Genomic DNA, 12,917 nt, shown 5'->3' with positions numbered 1-12,917 from the left:
AATACTTGAATAAGTCAAAAGAACTTGGAAGAGAAAAACAAAGGAAGAAAGAACAGAGAAAATTAAACAAACAGCAAGAAGATGGTAGGGTTTAAATCTAATGAGCTCATTAATTACATTAAATGTAAATAATTAAAATACTTCTATTAAAAGACAGAGATTATCAGACAAGATTTTTAAAAAACCAAGATCTTCAAAAGGTTGTCTTGATATATAAAGACACAGTATAAAATAAAAAGGGATAAAGAAAGACATACGATGTAAAACTATGTAGAAGAACACTGGTGCAATTATTTGAACATCCAAGCAAGGCTTCATGTCACGGAGTCTTGCCAAAAATAGTCATTTCATAATGATAGGCAGGCCAATTTATCAAAAGACTTAAGAATTCTAAATATGTGTGCATCTTAAATCTTATCAACATAAGCAACAGATACTCCCAAATTTATGATGGGGTTACATCCGGACAAACCTTTTATAAATTGAAAATATTCTGAGTAAAAAAATGCATTTGGATACCTTACCTACAGAACAGCATAGCTTAGAAATGCAGTGCGCGGTAGAGACCTGGTCTCTCCTGTGGCGTGCCATTATTGTCCAGCATCCTGAGAAAGCTGGACTAGATCTCAGTTGCCCAGGAAAAGATCAAAATTGAAATTCTGAACTGTGGCTTCTACTAATGTGTACTGCCTTCACGCCACCCTGAAGTTGAACATTTTTAAGTTGAACAGCTGTAAGGTGGAGACTGTGCATAAAGTCTGCTCTGTCATAAATTACATGTAAATTATACTACAATAAAAAATATATGTGGAAAACCTTTGCTTTCAAAGAACTCATCATTCGGTTAAGGAAACAGAACTATACAAGATATGAAAAAAAAATAATACAAAGGGCATTCTAGGCAATAATTTATTTTTTTAATTTTCTAATTTTTTTGGTGGTACTGGGGTTTGAACTCAGGGTCTCATGATTGTTAGGCAGACACTCTACTGCTTGAGCCACTCCACCAGCCCACAAAGGAGATTCTAACCCATTATGTGACCGTCAGATAGGACTGGGAAGAGGAGGGACAAGGACTGCCCAGGAATCAGAGTGTGTGACAACACCTACATGGAAGAAGGGTGAAGTATGAACAGATCAGAGGGGGCAGAAACAGGATGGTGGGAAAGGTATGAACAAAGGCTGCAAGGGACAGTGTGGTTATTAAATCCTGGGCCTTCCCTATATGAGCTCACTAATTGGAACTTCACAGCAAATCTGTCCAACTGGGAGGAATGCGATCCTGTTTTACAGGATGAAGTTCAGAGAGGTTATGTACTCTGCCCAAGGTTTTGAGGCTTACAGGATTATACTTGGAGGTAGGAACTAGGATATGCATGACCCCAAAGCCTGTGTCCACCCAGTAAAGGGTATTTCACTTGTGAAAGACACATTTGCTGTACAGCCATGAGCAAGAAGCACGGTGGTAGGAAAAGAAAGCCTGGTCAGTGCCATGAAGTATCTTTTCTGAGTTCACATGTTTAGAATTGTGCTCTGACAGGAGGCGATAAACAGCTGATTTCACTCACAGGGCTCTGGGCTGTTCATAAACCGTGAGAGTGTTTATGTCACTTGGGCAGCACTCCCCAAGTGAATTATGGCCTTTTATGCACTGTGTACAGTATTTTTCACAGGACAAAGAAACAGGGCACGCAACGAATGCTATGGTTACCCTTCTCTCTTTCCACTGGTCTTCTCCAAGCCTCTCCACCAGTCTCCAGCCTGCACTGAAGAAGAGTTCTTGGTTGTTTACCCATTACCTGCCTCTTTTCACAGCCCAGAGCAGTTATTCAGTTCAATTAAAGAATGGAGCCTTTAAACTCTTTCTTCTTGCTAGCATGAGCTGCTGGCGTTCTTTTATTACATTTAAAATGGATCCATCTTCACTATGGTAGAAAACAGACTTTTTTTAATGTTACTTCAGATGTTTTCTTTAGACTGGTGTTAACATAAAGCAAATGTCTCTTGCAACTCTGAACCAATCTGTTAAGATAAACAGGCTTCACTTATGATATTCCTAAACTGAAATCACAGGCTTGTGGTCTGCAGCTCCTTGAAGATTCAATTCATACATGCTAAAATGTCTACTTAAGAAACACACACACACCAAGATAGCTTTGCCATGGAAACCACAAAGACATGTCTGGTTCAGACTCCACAGCACATACCACAAATAACGGCCCATCTTCTAAGGGCAGAGCCAATGGGTATGAAGAGAAAGCCCAGAAAATTAAACTGCAATACCTCAAACATAAAAACTTACTTTATATTTCCTTTTTGCAGTTGCATTTCAACATATGCAAGTTTTAACCATTGTTACTAGTTATAAATATATTTTTTTCCTTAAATAGAATTTCAGACTTGGGTGTCATGGATGTAAAGGGAAAAAATAGGAAGAAGGGGCACACTTAAGTGTTGGGTCACAACAACTCTAGGTTCCATAGAAGAATTTAGTATGGTCTATCCAGTCTGTCATTATTTAAAAGCACTGGGCCTGCAGTAGATGAAGGTCTGTCTGACAGACTAGGGGAAATGTCAGGAGATCCCTTGGAGGGAAAGGGTATGAGGGAGGGGGAGGCAAGAGCAAGAAGTCCTACCATTCAAGAAAATTTTAGGCTAGGAAGGCCAGGCGGTGTTAGTAGGTACTTAAAACTGTCATAAGTTTGGTATGATTTATCTTCCTTGCTGGGCTACAAAATCTGTGAGGTCATTGGCAGTTTCTAATTTGTTTATCATTACATCCCTAGAGTGGAGCACAAAGCCTGGAACCTGGTGATGCTTAAGAAATACTGGATGAGCAAATGTAGAGGACGCTTAATAGACAGTCCTCATTTGTATGATTCTTTGAGTCTGATCATCCTTCAGCTGGGATCACAGGTGTGAGCATATGGCTGTTGAGAATGGTAAAGTAATAACCACTCTATCATTTATTTTTGGAAATTACCGTTGCTTCAGTCTGGGGGGCAATGGTCCGCAGACTGGTGTTCCAGACACTAAAGTCTTACCTATAAAACCGCTCAGCATATTTCTATATTTGCCTATTCCATATGACTGAGGTGACAGCCTTCCACACTAAGAGCCTGTAAGCAACACCTGGACCCCTAAACTATAAACACCAGCTAACGTCAGTCTTTATCAGATCACTACTTCCCTAGTGATATTAGCAGGTCTAAGCAATCTATGTTTATTCAGTCAAGAAATACACATGTCCTTCTTTGGGTGATGGCTGTGCCACAAACTGCAGACTTGCAATGATGTATATAATTCAAAGAGATTCAGTTCTGTGTGAAAAAGTAGCTAATGAATTCACAGATTGACCACTAAGTGATAATTCCTATTTGTGTACTGTCACCTGAAATTTAATGCTTAAAAAATATTAAAGTGATTGCTAACATATTCATCATTGGCATTATTTATCTATTAGTACTTCTCTAAATAGGGAGGTATATTTCTGATATATTCTATAATTCATTAAAAAAGTAGTCATGACCAATTTTAGCAATCAATAGAATCAATAGAAACAGGACAATGATACCCTTTCAAATACAGGTCAGTTTCTTCTGGATAAGGCGGGACAAGGGGATGGGCAAACTTCCTGTAAAAGGCCATTAGTATATAGTTATAACTTTTGCAGGTCTCCGTTTCAACTACTTACTCTGCCAACTGTGTCATGACACCAGCCACAGTTAAGAAATAGAATGTTTCTCTCCAGGAAATAGCAATGGAGTCACTTACTTTGCTCTCTTGGCCATTTCATTTCCATCCCATCTGGGGCTGTATGGATAATTTTTTTGGGCCTGAGAGTAAAGCTGTCCACTGTTGGTGAAGTGATAGACGGACTGAAATGTGAGAGTTGGCTGATCCCGAGGAAAAAAGAGGGGCAGGTCAACTGGAAAGAGAAGAAAGGAAAAGAAACTTAGAACTGAATATATCTTCACACTTTTTTTTTGGCGAAATCCAACAAGACTCTGTTAGACCCACAAATACCGCTTGAGGCTTAGATGAAAGGTGTGGAGTAAGGGACAATGAAATACAAGGTGTCTCACCTGTCTTCAAGGAGTTTAGCTTAGTTAGGGGAATCTCACCTGTAAGCAACTGAGGCATGCAGTATGGATGCTGAAAGAACACCAGGGAGGGCTGGCAGAGTGGCTCAAATGGTAGAGCACCTGTCTAGCAAGTGTGAGGCCCTGAGTTCAAACCCTAGTACCATCAAAAAAACAAAAAATAGAAGAACATCATGGAATGGTTTGGAAGCCTAGGTAGAAGCATGCCTGTGCCCCTACATCTGAGCTCCCTGGCTCTACCTGTCCATCTGCCATGGCAGAGTCAACTATACAACTGTTTTAAATCCCTATTACCTGGTAAACTCCAGGGTGGGGTCTTCTTCATCTTCCTCATCTATAATTTGATGCAGGATGGAGGATGTTTTGCAAGTATGGACTTGGAAAAGGGACAAAGAGGGCAGGCGATAATCTTTCTACTTTATAAGACATGGCAACCAGACCACCAGAAGCAATAGTTATCACGCTGCTTCTAATCAAGCAGTGAATTTTGATACTCAGCAGTTTCTGTTTTTTCCCACTTGTTAGCACACATATTTAAATTTTCTAAATCAGAGGGAGCTCCTTAGTGGTACACAGGGGTGAGTCTGAATCCTGAACACGCCTGCTGGGTCAGATGACTAACTCTAGTCCTTGCTCTTAATGTGTCTTCTCTGATTTACCTTTTCATTTCAGGATTATTTAACTCAGTTTTTAGAAATAAAATGACTTGCTAGTTTTAGCAGAGGTAAAACCATTATCATACACAGATTGTTTTAACAGCACATTCTTTAAGGTAGATTGTATGTTTGTGAGACTGTTATCTGTTTCTAGGACAAAGAACAGGCCCATTATCAAATATAACACAAAGTATATAGAATTTTCTAGCTTTACAGAGTACTTTTTATATACTCTAATTTGTTCCTTGAAACTCCATGAAACAGACATTTTGATCACATTATTTAACAGATGAGCAAACTTGAGACTCCAAGGGGTTTATTAACTTGCTCATGTCATAGGTAGGCAGGTGCAAGAGTTAAATCTTGATTCAAATCCTACTGTGTGACATTGCCTGGTCCTGCTCTGCAGGACACTGGGGAAACCTGCTTACAACTCACCACTATGTCACAATTGCAACTGAGTTGTGAAGAACGCACAAGGTTCATCTTCTTGGCTACATGACACAGATTACTTAAAAGAATATGTACTATACAGTGCTACATTGGTCATCATCCCAGTGTGGGGTAATACTGAACTTGGACTAGGTCCTCTAAGCCCAACATAACTTCTTGAAGGAAAAGTCACATTCACAGCAAACTTTCAAAACCAACAAAAAAAAAATCCCAAGAAACAAACAAAAAAAAAAACCTGTCCAGTTGGCAGGGGCTCTCAGCCCTCTGAGCACACTTGACTCTGATGTTATTTGACTCAGCGCTGCAGGGGCTTTCTATGGATGAATCACACCCCGACCAAAGAAAAGAGGCAAGAGTGAGAATGCCCACTTTTTAGTCACATTTGCCAGGAGCCACGTAAGGCAATTTCAATACATGTCTATTTATGCCAAAGCAGAGATTTCATAGCATATAGGAAGAATATGAAATAGGAAAAAGACCAATCCAAATGATAAATAACTCAATTTGGAAAATCATTTTGGGTCCCTTCACAGTACAAAGCTTCATCTGTAACATCTTCAGTCAGTTTGAACAAATACTGCTTTCTAAACTTTTTCTATCTTTTCTGATTTCTTCTCATTACTTTTCAAAAATATACTTTACCTTGACTTTGATTGTAATTGTTATGTTACATTCAAGTTTCCAAGTATAAAATGAGATTTGGATTAACATCCAAAGCAGTCATTAATAATAGAAAAGCATTTAACATGCTAGCTTCCCTTCAAAAAATGCAACAATTTTAAATAATAAAATTCAGTGGCAATAATTTGTGAGTATAAAGTAAATACAATCATCATTAACTAACAAAAGCAATGCAGAAAATACTACAAGCTATGTGATTCTCAAACTACTGGCTTTTTTGGACTTTGGAATACATTCTTCTAAAAACCTTTTTTTTTTGGGTACTGGGGTTTGTACTTGGAGCCTCTCCCAGTCCTTTTTGATGTTTTTTTTCGAGATAGGATCTCATGAACTATTTGCCCCAGCTGACTTCTAAGCCTCCTAAGTAGCTAGGATTACAGGTGTAAGCCACTGGTGCCAGGCTTTTTTTGATTTTTTTCTTAAGGGACTGGGTCTTGCTATGTTACCCTAGCTGGCTGGTCCCAAACACTCCTGGACTTAAGTGGTCCTCTGGCCTTAAGCCTCCCAAGTAGCTGGGATTACAGATGTGTAAGATGTGTACTACAGCACCTGGCTGGAATATATTCTATTTCTCTTCTCGTTATTTTTTATAGAAATGAATTGCTAGTATTAGTATTTTGATATGCTGAGAAATTTTTTTTTTTACCTATTTTTGAACTATCTTCTGTGACCTGAATGCCCAATGAGCATCAGAAATAATTCAAAATGTGAATGCAATTTATTTATCTAGGGAGGTGAGAGGTTCTGATGTCTTAAAAATCCCAACAAACTATATGCTGACATGCATCATGGTCCCCAAAAGCATTGATTCTACGAGCATGTCTCCATGGAGACTCTTGTCTAACATCATGCAGTTGAAGCCCATGTTAAAACTTGAATTACTTTCTCTGTGCACGCAGAAACTGTGTTACTACGGGAACAGGAATGGCCTGAGTACTTCAGAGATAAAATCAGTAGTGCATGTGTTAATTCGTGTATGAGAAGAGGAAAATTAAAAAATATAAATATCGTGTTCCACTTAACTAAGTTTTATCCTGTCTGTAGCAGTCAATAGTTAACAAAAGGAAGGCTGCTTTAGAAATGTTCCATGCATGAAAAGGAGTTAATAAGTAAAATATTTATGAGGAGTACTTTGCATTTTTCTTATAAGAATTATTCAAATGGTACAAGTTAGTCAGAATTTGACAAAAACAAAAACTTGTTTTCTTCTTCCCCAAATGTTCCAGTCACTTGCTTACGGGTTAACCAATGAGTTTTCTGATGTGTAGTAAAAAAATTACATTTGGCCTTCAAATAGCCAACTTACTTTCAAGTTTAGAACCTTGTGGGGTCTAAGCAATTTGGGCTCATAGTTGTGGCTATACCAAAACTGAACACTTTTAGCCATTTGCTTTCTTGGCACCTAGTGGCTTAGGTTCAATTCTGGAGCAAAATCCTCGCTTTGGTTCAGTTACTTCTGGTCAGTGTCGGTTGACAATGGCTTCCACTTCCTTCTTCCTGCACAGGGAGACTGACTTTTGGTGAGCTTCCTGTCCACAGAAGGGACAGCCCTCGCTTGTTTAGTACGTTGTAGCAACCATTTCTGAAGCACTTCTTTCTTCAAAAACTTGTTGAGACAAGTCGCACCAAACACTTCTGATTCTGTACAAATCAGGCCGTTCTCAGAACTTGTCACCAGGCTCAGGGCCTGGGAGAAGGCTGGGATAATTAGGCCTCACGATGGAAGTCGCCTTATGACAGGCTCTACTCAGAGCTAGTGGTGGTTCCAGGCATTGACCAGCTCCGCAGCTTGGAGAGGAAGCCAAACACCCGCAGAAAGTATGCTGCTCTTCTCTACACCAAGGTGAGGTGCAGGTAGGCGGCCATGTTTGCCTCCCTACCAAATCATCTTTCCAGTCCCTAAATGCTCATCCTTTCACCATATAAAGACTCCAAATGCCCAACAGTGCCCCCTTCTTTCCCCCCACCCAAAAGAAATGCTACGCTAAGCATCTGAGTCACAGGTCCCTCCGTCAGGTACTCAGAACTTTTCAGGTATAGCTCTAGCAACTTTGATTGTGTGATTTTTTTTTTTTTCAGAAAAGAATCCCCAAACCAATCTTAAATCATGGCAAGATGAGGCAAGGGACTTTAATAGCAATTGGTGATAGTTACCAGGAAAGAGGCGGGGGCATGTCATAAATAAAAGCAGAATTAGGAGAGCAAAAAGAACCCTGGTCTGGGGCCATTCGGTGTAGGAACAAAACTCTCTATACATCCCGATCATGTGTCAAGCTGATCCTACACAGTGAACGCCCCCCCCCCACCCTCAATCTTGGTAACTGCAGAGACACCCTCGGTGGCCTAACAGCAAAGTCCTTCCTCGCACCCAGAAAATTTGACTCACTCCTGCCCATGGGACTTGAGGGGAAGTTGGTGAGGGGTGTTCTGATTAATATTTTCCTCCCTGATTAAAGACATGTGTAAAGAGAAGCCCCCATGTCACTCCAGTCTTCAAATCAGTCATGTGAGGACTTGAGGCTTGGAGCTGTGGCACCTACATTGTGACCATGAGGAGGTCAGGCTGGCATCAATGAGCTAGTGAGTTCGTGATCCCCAGAACTGGATTTCTTGTTCTGTGAGATGATTCCAAGGATTCATTACTTAAACCTCTTTTAATCAAGTCTTCTCCATAGGTATGGTCAAAGACATCTGAGGACACACTATTTATTAGAGCTTCTGTTCAAGAAGGCAGGGAAACTGTATAATCTATTTCAGAAGATTTCCACAGAGCACAGTTAAAAAAACATTCAGGAGACATAAATAGGAAAGTTTTAGTTGTCTGGAAAATTCAGTTTTGTGGGACTGTTCAATCTTTGAAAATGCCAAACAAATGAGGGGTTAACCATAATAGCTTCCCTGGGAGTCACATCAAATATTTCCTCCATTATTCACAAGCTGGTCATTGTGTCGCCTCTTCAGACCTTACAATTGTGTGCCACTGTGCCCGCCATGCCTGCCCCGCCCCATGATCTCAGGTTGGTAGGGGAGGCGCTGGGGGGTCACTTGTGGTGGTCAGGGTCATGGTCCCAGCTCTACCCACTCTGGGTCCTCGGAGCAGCATCGTCTGTTGGTTTTAACCCCTGTGGCCTTGCTGCAAGCTCTCTACCCAACCTTGATGCAATGGAGCCTCTTTCCAAGAGCAGATTGCACACATTGTCATTCCCAGGGTCCCCACCAACACTGCACGACTGCCATGTATTCACTGACCTTCCCCAGCTTACCAACTACACACGACACCTTTGAGACCCAGGGATTCCAACCACTAGAAAAACTAACCACCACATAACCAAAAGATTCGTCTATGAGAACTAGAAAAGTAAAGTTTTCCATTGCAGAAGTATTCCTACTTAAGGCATGGAAAACGAAATGGTGTCTCCTCTCAACATCACTGCCTCATTTAAGTGACAGGAAGAGATTTTGTTAAGCTGGTTTTACATCTTACTGGTTTCAAATGTTCACTATCTTTCATGTGATTTGATCATTTAAACAGATTACCTTTGGGTTTTGAATAGTGCCCAACTGAAGCCTGAAGCTTCCTGAGTTTTGTTGTAGATGTTAAAAAATCCTCTTATGGAAGGAAACAGTATTAAATGCTTCTGCAGTTAGATAAAAATGGACTTAACAGGCCAGGCACAGTGGCTCACACTTATAATCCCAGCTGCTCATGAAGCAGAGATGGGAAGGAGCATGGTTTGAGGCCAGTCCAGGCAAAAAGTTGGTGAAACCCTTTCTCAAAAAACAAGCCAGGCATGGTAGTTCTTGTAGTCCCAGTCACACAGGAGGCATAGATAGCAAGATAGCAGCCCGAGGATGGCCCTATGTAAAAAGTGTAAGACCCTATCTAAAAAAAATCATAACCTGAAAGCAAAAAAGAGTGTAGGTAGGCTCAAGTGGTAGAGTGCTTGCCTAACAAGTGCAAGGCCCTGAAAACAAACCCCAGTACCACCAGCACCAGCACCACCACAAAAAAAAAAAAAAAGGGCTCAACATTTACTAGCAGTGCAAAATACCTCACCTCTTGGAATCCTGATTTTCTCACCTGCAAAGTGAGGATAATAATCCCTATCTCACTGTGTTTGTTGAAAAGGTTAAACAAAAACTGGCAGGTACTGAATAAAGGTCTATTCCTTTCCCTTACTCCTTTTCCTCATTTCTTTCCCCCTCTTTCATCTAGCTTTATACACTGTTGGATATTTGTGAAACTTCTGATAACTACAGCATAAGCTTTCCAGTGCTTAAATATTAACTATTTCGATGGAAAGCTTTCCCATCTTTGTACAAACCTTAATAACTCAGCCAACTGAGCCCTTTCTTGATGACAGGGAGCACCCTAAAAGCCATTCTATGTGAGGAAGACTTAGCTTACTGTTTCCCAAGTAGCTCCCACCTGGAAGCCCATACTCCCCAAACTGTCTGCTCTTAAGAGCTGACATGGCTTTAATGGGACACTCTGAGGTCCCCAGGGCTACTGGGGTGTGGCACACCATTTACCCACAAACTACAAGCCCTCTCTGTTTCTATTTCCTTTTTCGAGCCAACCCCATTTTCTAGGGCCAACTCTGTCTCTTCTCATTTTTGTCTGCTGTGCTCCAGGCTGGCCTCATACCCTGCACAGGCCTGGCACTCTACGAAAGAACAGCTATGTAATGTGGCCTCTGGCTGTCCCCCAGCACCGTTCCAGGCTGTCCCCTCCCCATGCTGCTTCTTGCTGTTTCCTTCTAGGTTTTCAGTGGATCTGGAGAGTTGAAGTTTTAGGAAATACGGCCTCTGCTTATATTTTGCTTGACATTTCCTTTTGAGGAACTTCACAGAGACAAATGAATCATTTCAACACCGATCGAGACATGAACATAAAGTTGTAAGAAGAATCTAAAGGTGAAAGAGGTGCTATAGCACTGGCCAGGCCATTTAAATGAACCCAGACACTAGGCTAATCCTTCCATAAGGTCAGAAGTCTCAGATCTAACTCAGTAGTGACACCACCGTGGAACTTAACATCACACATACTCAGCCGCACTTCAGACCTCAGAAGATTCTGCCCTTCCTCCCTGGGTAGGAATCACTGCAGAGGAGTAGGGGCTCCTGAACCACAGGGGCTGTGAATATGGCTATCTCAGTGTTCCTAGCACTCAGCACAGAGCACGGCACTTGAGAGAGACTCAATAAATGCTGTTGAATGGAAAGAAAGGCATGGATAAGGGAAACAGCTGAAAACTTCAATGGGATTCATTTCACAACCACTGGACTAATGAGAATGTAAAAACCAGACTATACCCAGGGGCTGTCAAGGCTGTAGAACATTGAATTCCCACTCACTGATGATAGGAATGTAAACTGTTGTACCCTCAAATGCAGTAAAAGTGAAGATGCACAAACTTCACGACTCAGCAGTCCCCCTCCCCAGAAACTGCCACCTGAGCCCAAGAAGAATGCAGGCGAAGGTCTATTGCAGCACAGTCTTGAGAACAAAACCTGTAACCGTTCTGAATATCCATCAATAGGTAAACACATCATGGTATATTCCCTCCATGGAATATCTTACAGTGGTTTAAAGAGATAGCTAGGGAGCTGGGTGTGTGGTACATGGCTGTAATCACAGCACTCCACTGTTGGAGGGGGGAAAATGGTGAGTTTGAGGCCAGCATGGTACTTAGTGAGTTGCAGACAAGCCTGGGCTATGAGGGAGACCCTGTGTCAAATGAAACAAAACAAAACGAAACAGAAACAAACTAGGGCTCCATGAATCTCATTGACACAACACATGAATTCATGCACACATGTTGAGGACGTCATGTCTAGTGAAAAAGCAAGTCACAGAGGAATACTCCAGCCGCATACAGTTCAAGAGCATGCACACGTTGTCATGCGGTATTTATGAGTGTCTGTGCAGTAAGAGCATAAAACACACAGAGGACAGACAGGTCCCATGTGAAGGGTAGCAGTTCCTTTGGGAGTCAGGGGGAGAAAGAGATGGGATGACTCAGGGAGGGGCACTCAGGCTCATCTGAACTCACTGTGTTATTTCTTAAAACAAAACCAGAAGCAATTACAAAAAAAATTAAGATTGAATTACGATGCATACATGACTATTTATTTTTGTAATCATTACACAAAAAAGTGTGAGCTTTAAATAGTTTCTAAAAACTATTTAAAAGTTTTTTAAAAAAAGTTTTAAAGTGCAAGAGCATTGATTTTTTTGTTTCTTGGTACTGGGGATCAAACTCAGGGCCTTGCAGTATTGCTGAGCTGCACCCCCAGCCAGGGAGTTACTACTCAGAGCAGCAGAAAACAATCAGTATGATTCCAGTTATATAAAGTTCAAAACTAGAAAAATACACACAACATATTGTTTATATAAATGGTTATTATACATGGATATATACTAGACAATAAAGCTGTTATAAAAACCAAGGGGGCAAGTGCACATGAAGTTCAGAGTGTGGCCACTTCTGGGAGAGGCACAGATAGGGTCTCTAAGACACCAGCATTGTGTCAGCTTCTTAAGGTTACGTGTGTTGGAAAAGTGTGCAAGTATGTTTTATAAAACTAAGAGGGTCAAGGGTCAGGAAAGTTGAATGGTCTTCAGGAAACAAAACAAAACCAAAGCTGGCAGGATGCCAGGAAGGATGAGGGTGTCCATGCCCTCAGGCTCATGGTCTGGGCAGGAGTTGTGGAGAAGGTACAGAAAACACTGCAGTTCAGCATGTACCAGCTGTGGCTAGGGCACACACACGGGCACACACACAGGCACACACATGGGCACATGTAAAGGAAAAGGGGAGCTCCATCTAAGGGTAGAGTTTTGCAGAGGAGATACACTTTGAGTTGATTCTAGAAGGTTAAAGGGTGAATCAGAATTGGAGTCTGGAAATATTTCATAGAAGTGGAAGAGGTTAACTGAGCATTCAGAACTGTAGACATGAGAATTCTCTATTTTTTTTACTTGATTTTCTTGCTATTAATATACACCTTCATTGCAGAA

General features: G+C 41.2%; 1 protein-coding gene across 3 annotated transcripts in view; it reads right to left on the bottom strand.

Annotated features, from left to right (window-relative positions):
• The window catches only part of Babam2 (BRISC and BRCA1 A complex member 2), a 372,389-nt gene that overhangs the window by 24,680 nt on the left and 334,792 nt on the right, over positions 1–12,917 (bottom strand). For 2 of the 3 annotated variants that reach the window (XM_020154590.2, XM_074049403.1), the window contains one exon: positions 3,775–3,928. The exons of the other annotated variant lie outside the window; for it this stretch is intronic. In XM_020154590.2, coding sequence (XP_020010179.1) covers positions 3,775–3,928 — 154 coding nt within the window. The remainder of the gene's footprint in view (positions 1–3,774; positions 3,929–12,917) is intronic. 3 annotated transcript variants of the gene reach the window in all.

The sequence above is a fragment of the Castor canadensis genome, chromosome 12 (assembly GCF_047511655.1).
Source record: "Castor canadensis chromosome 12, mCasCan1.hap1v2, whole genome shotgun sequence".
Lineage (NCBI taxonomy): Eukaryota > Metazoa > Chordata > Mammalia > Rodentia > Castoridae > Castor > Castor canadensis.
Note: the sequence above shows the minus strand (reverse complement) of the source record. Positions and strands in the feature narration are given on the sequence as shown.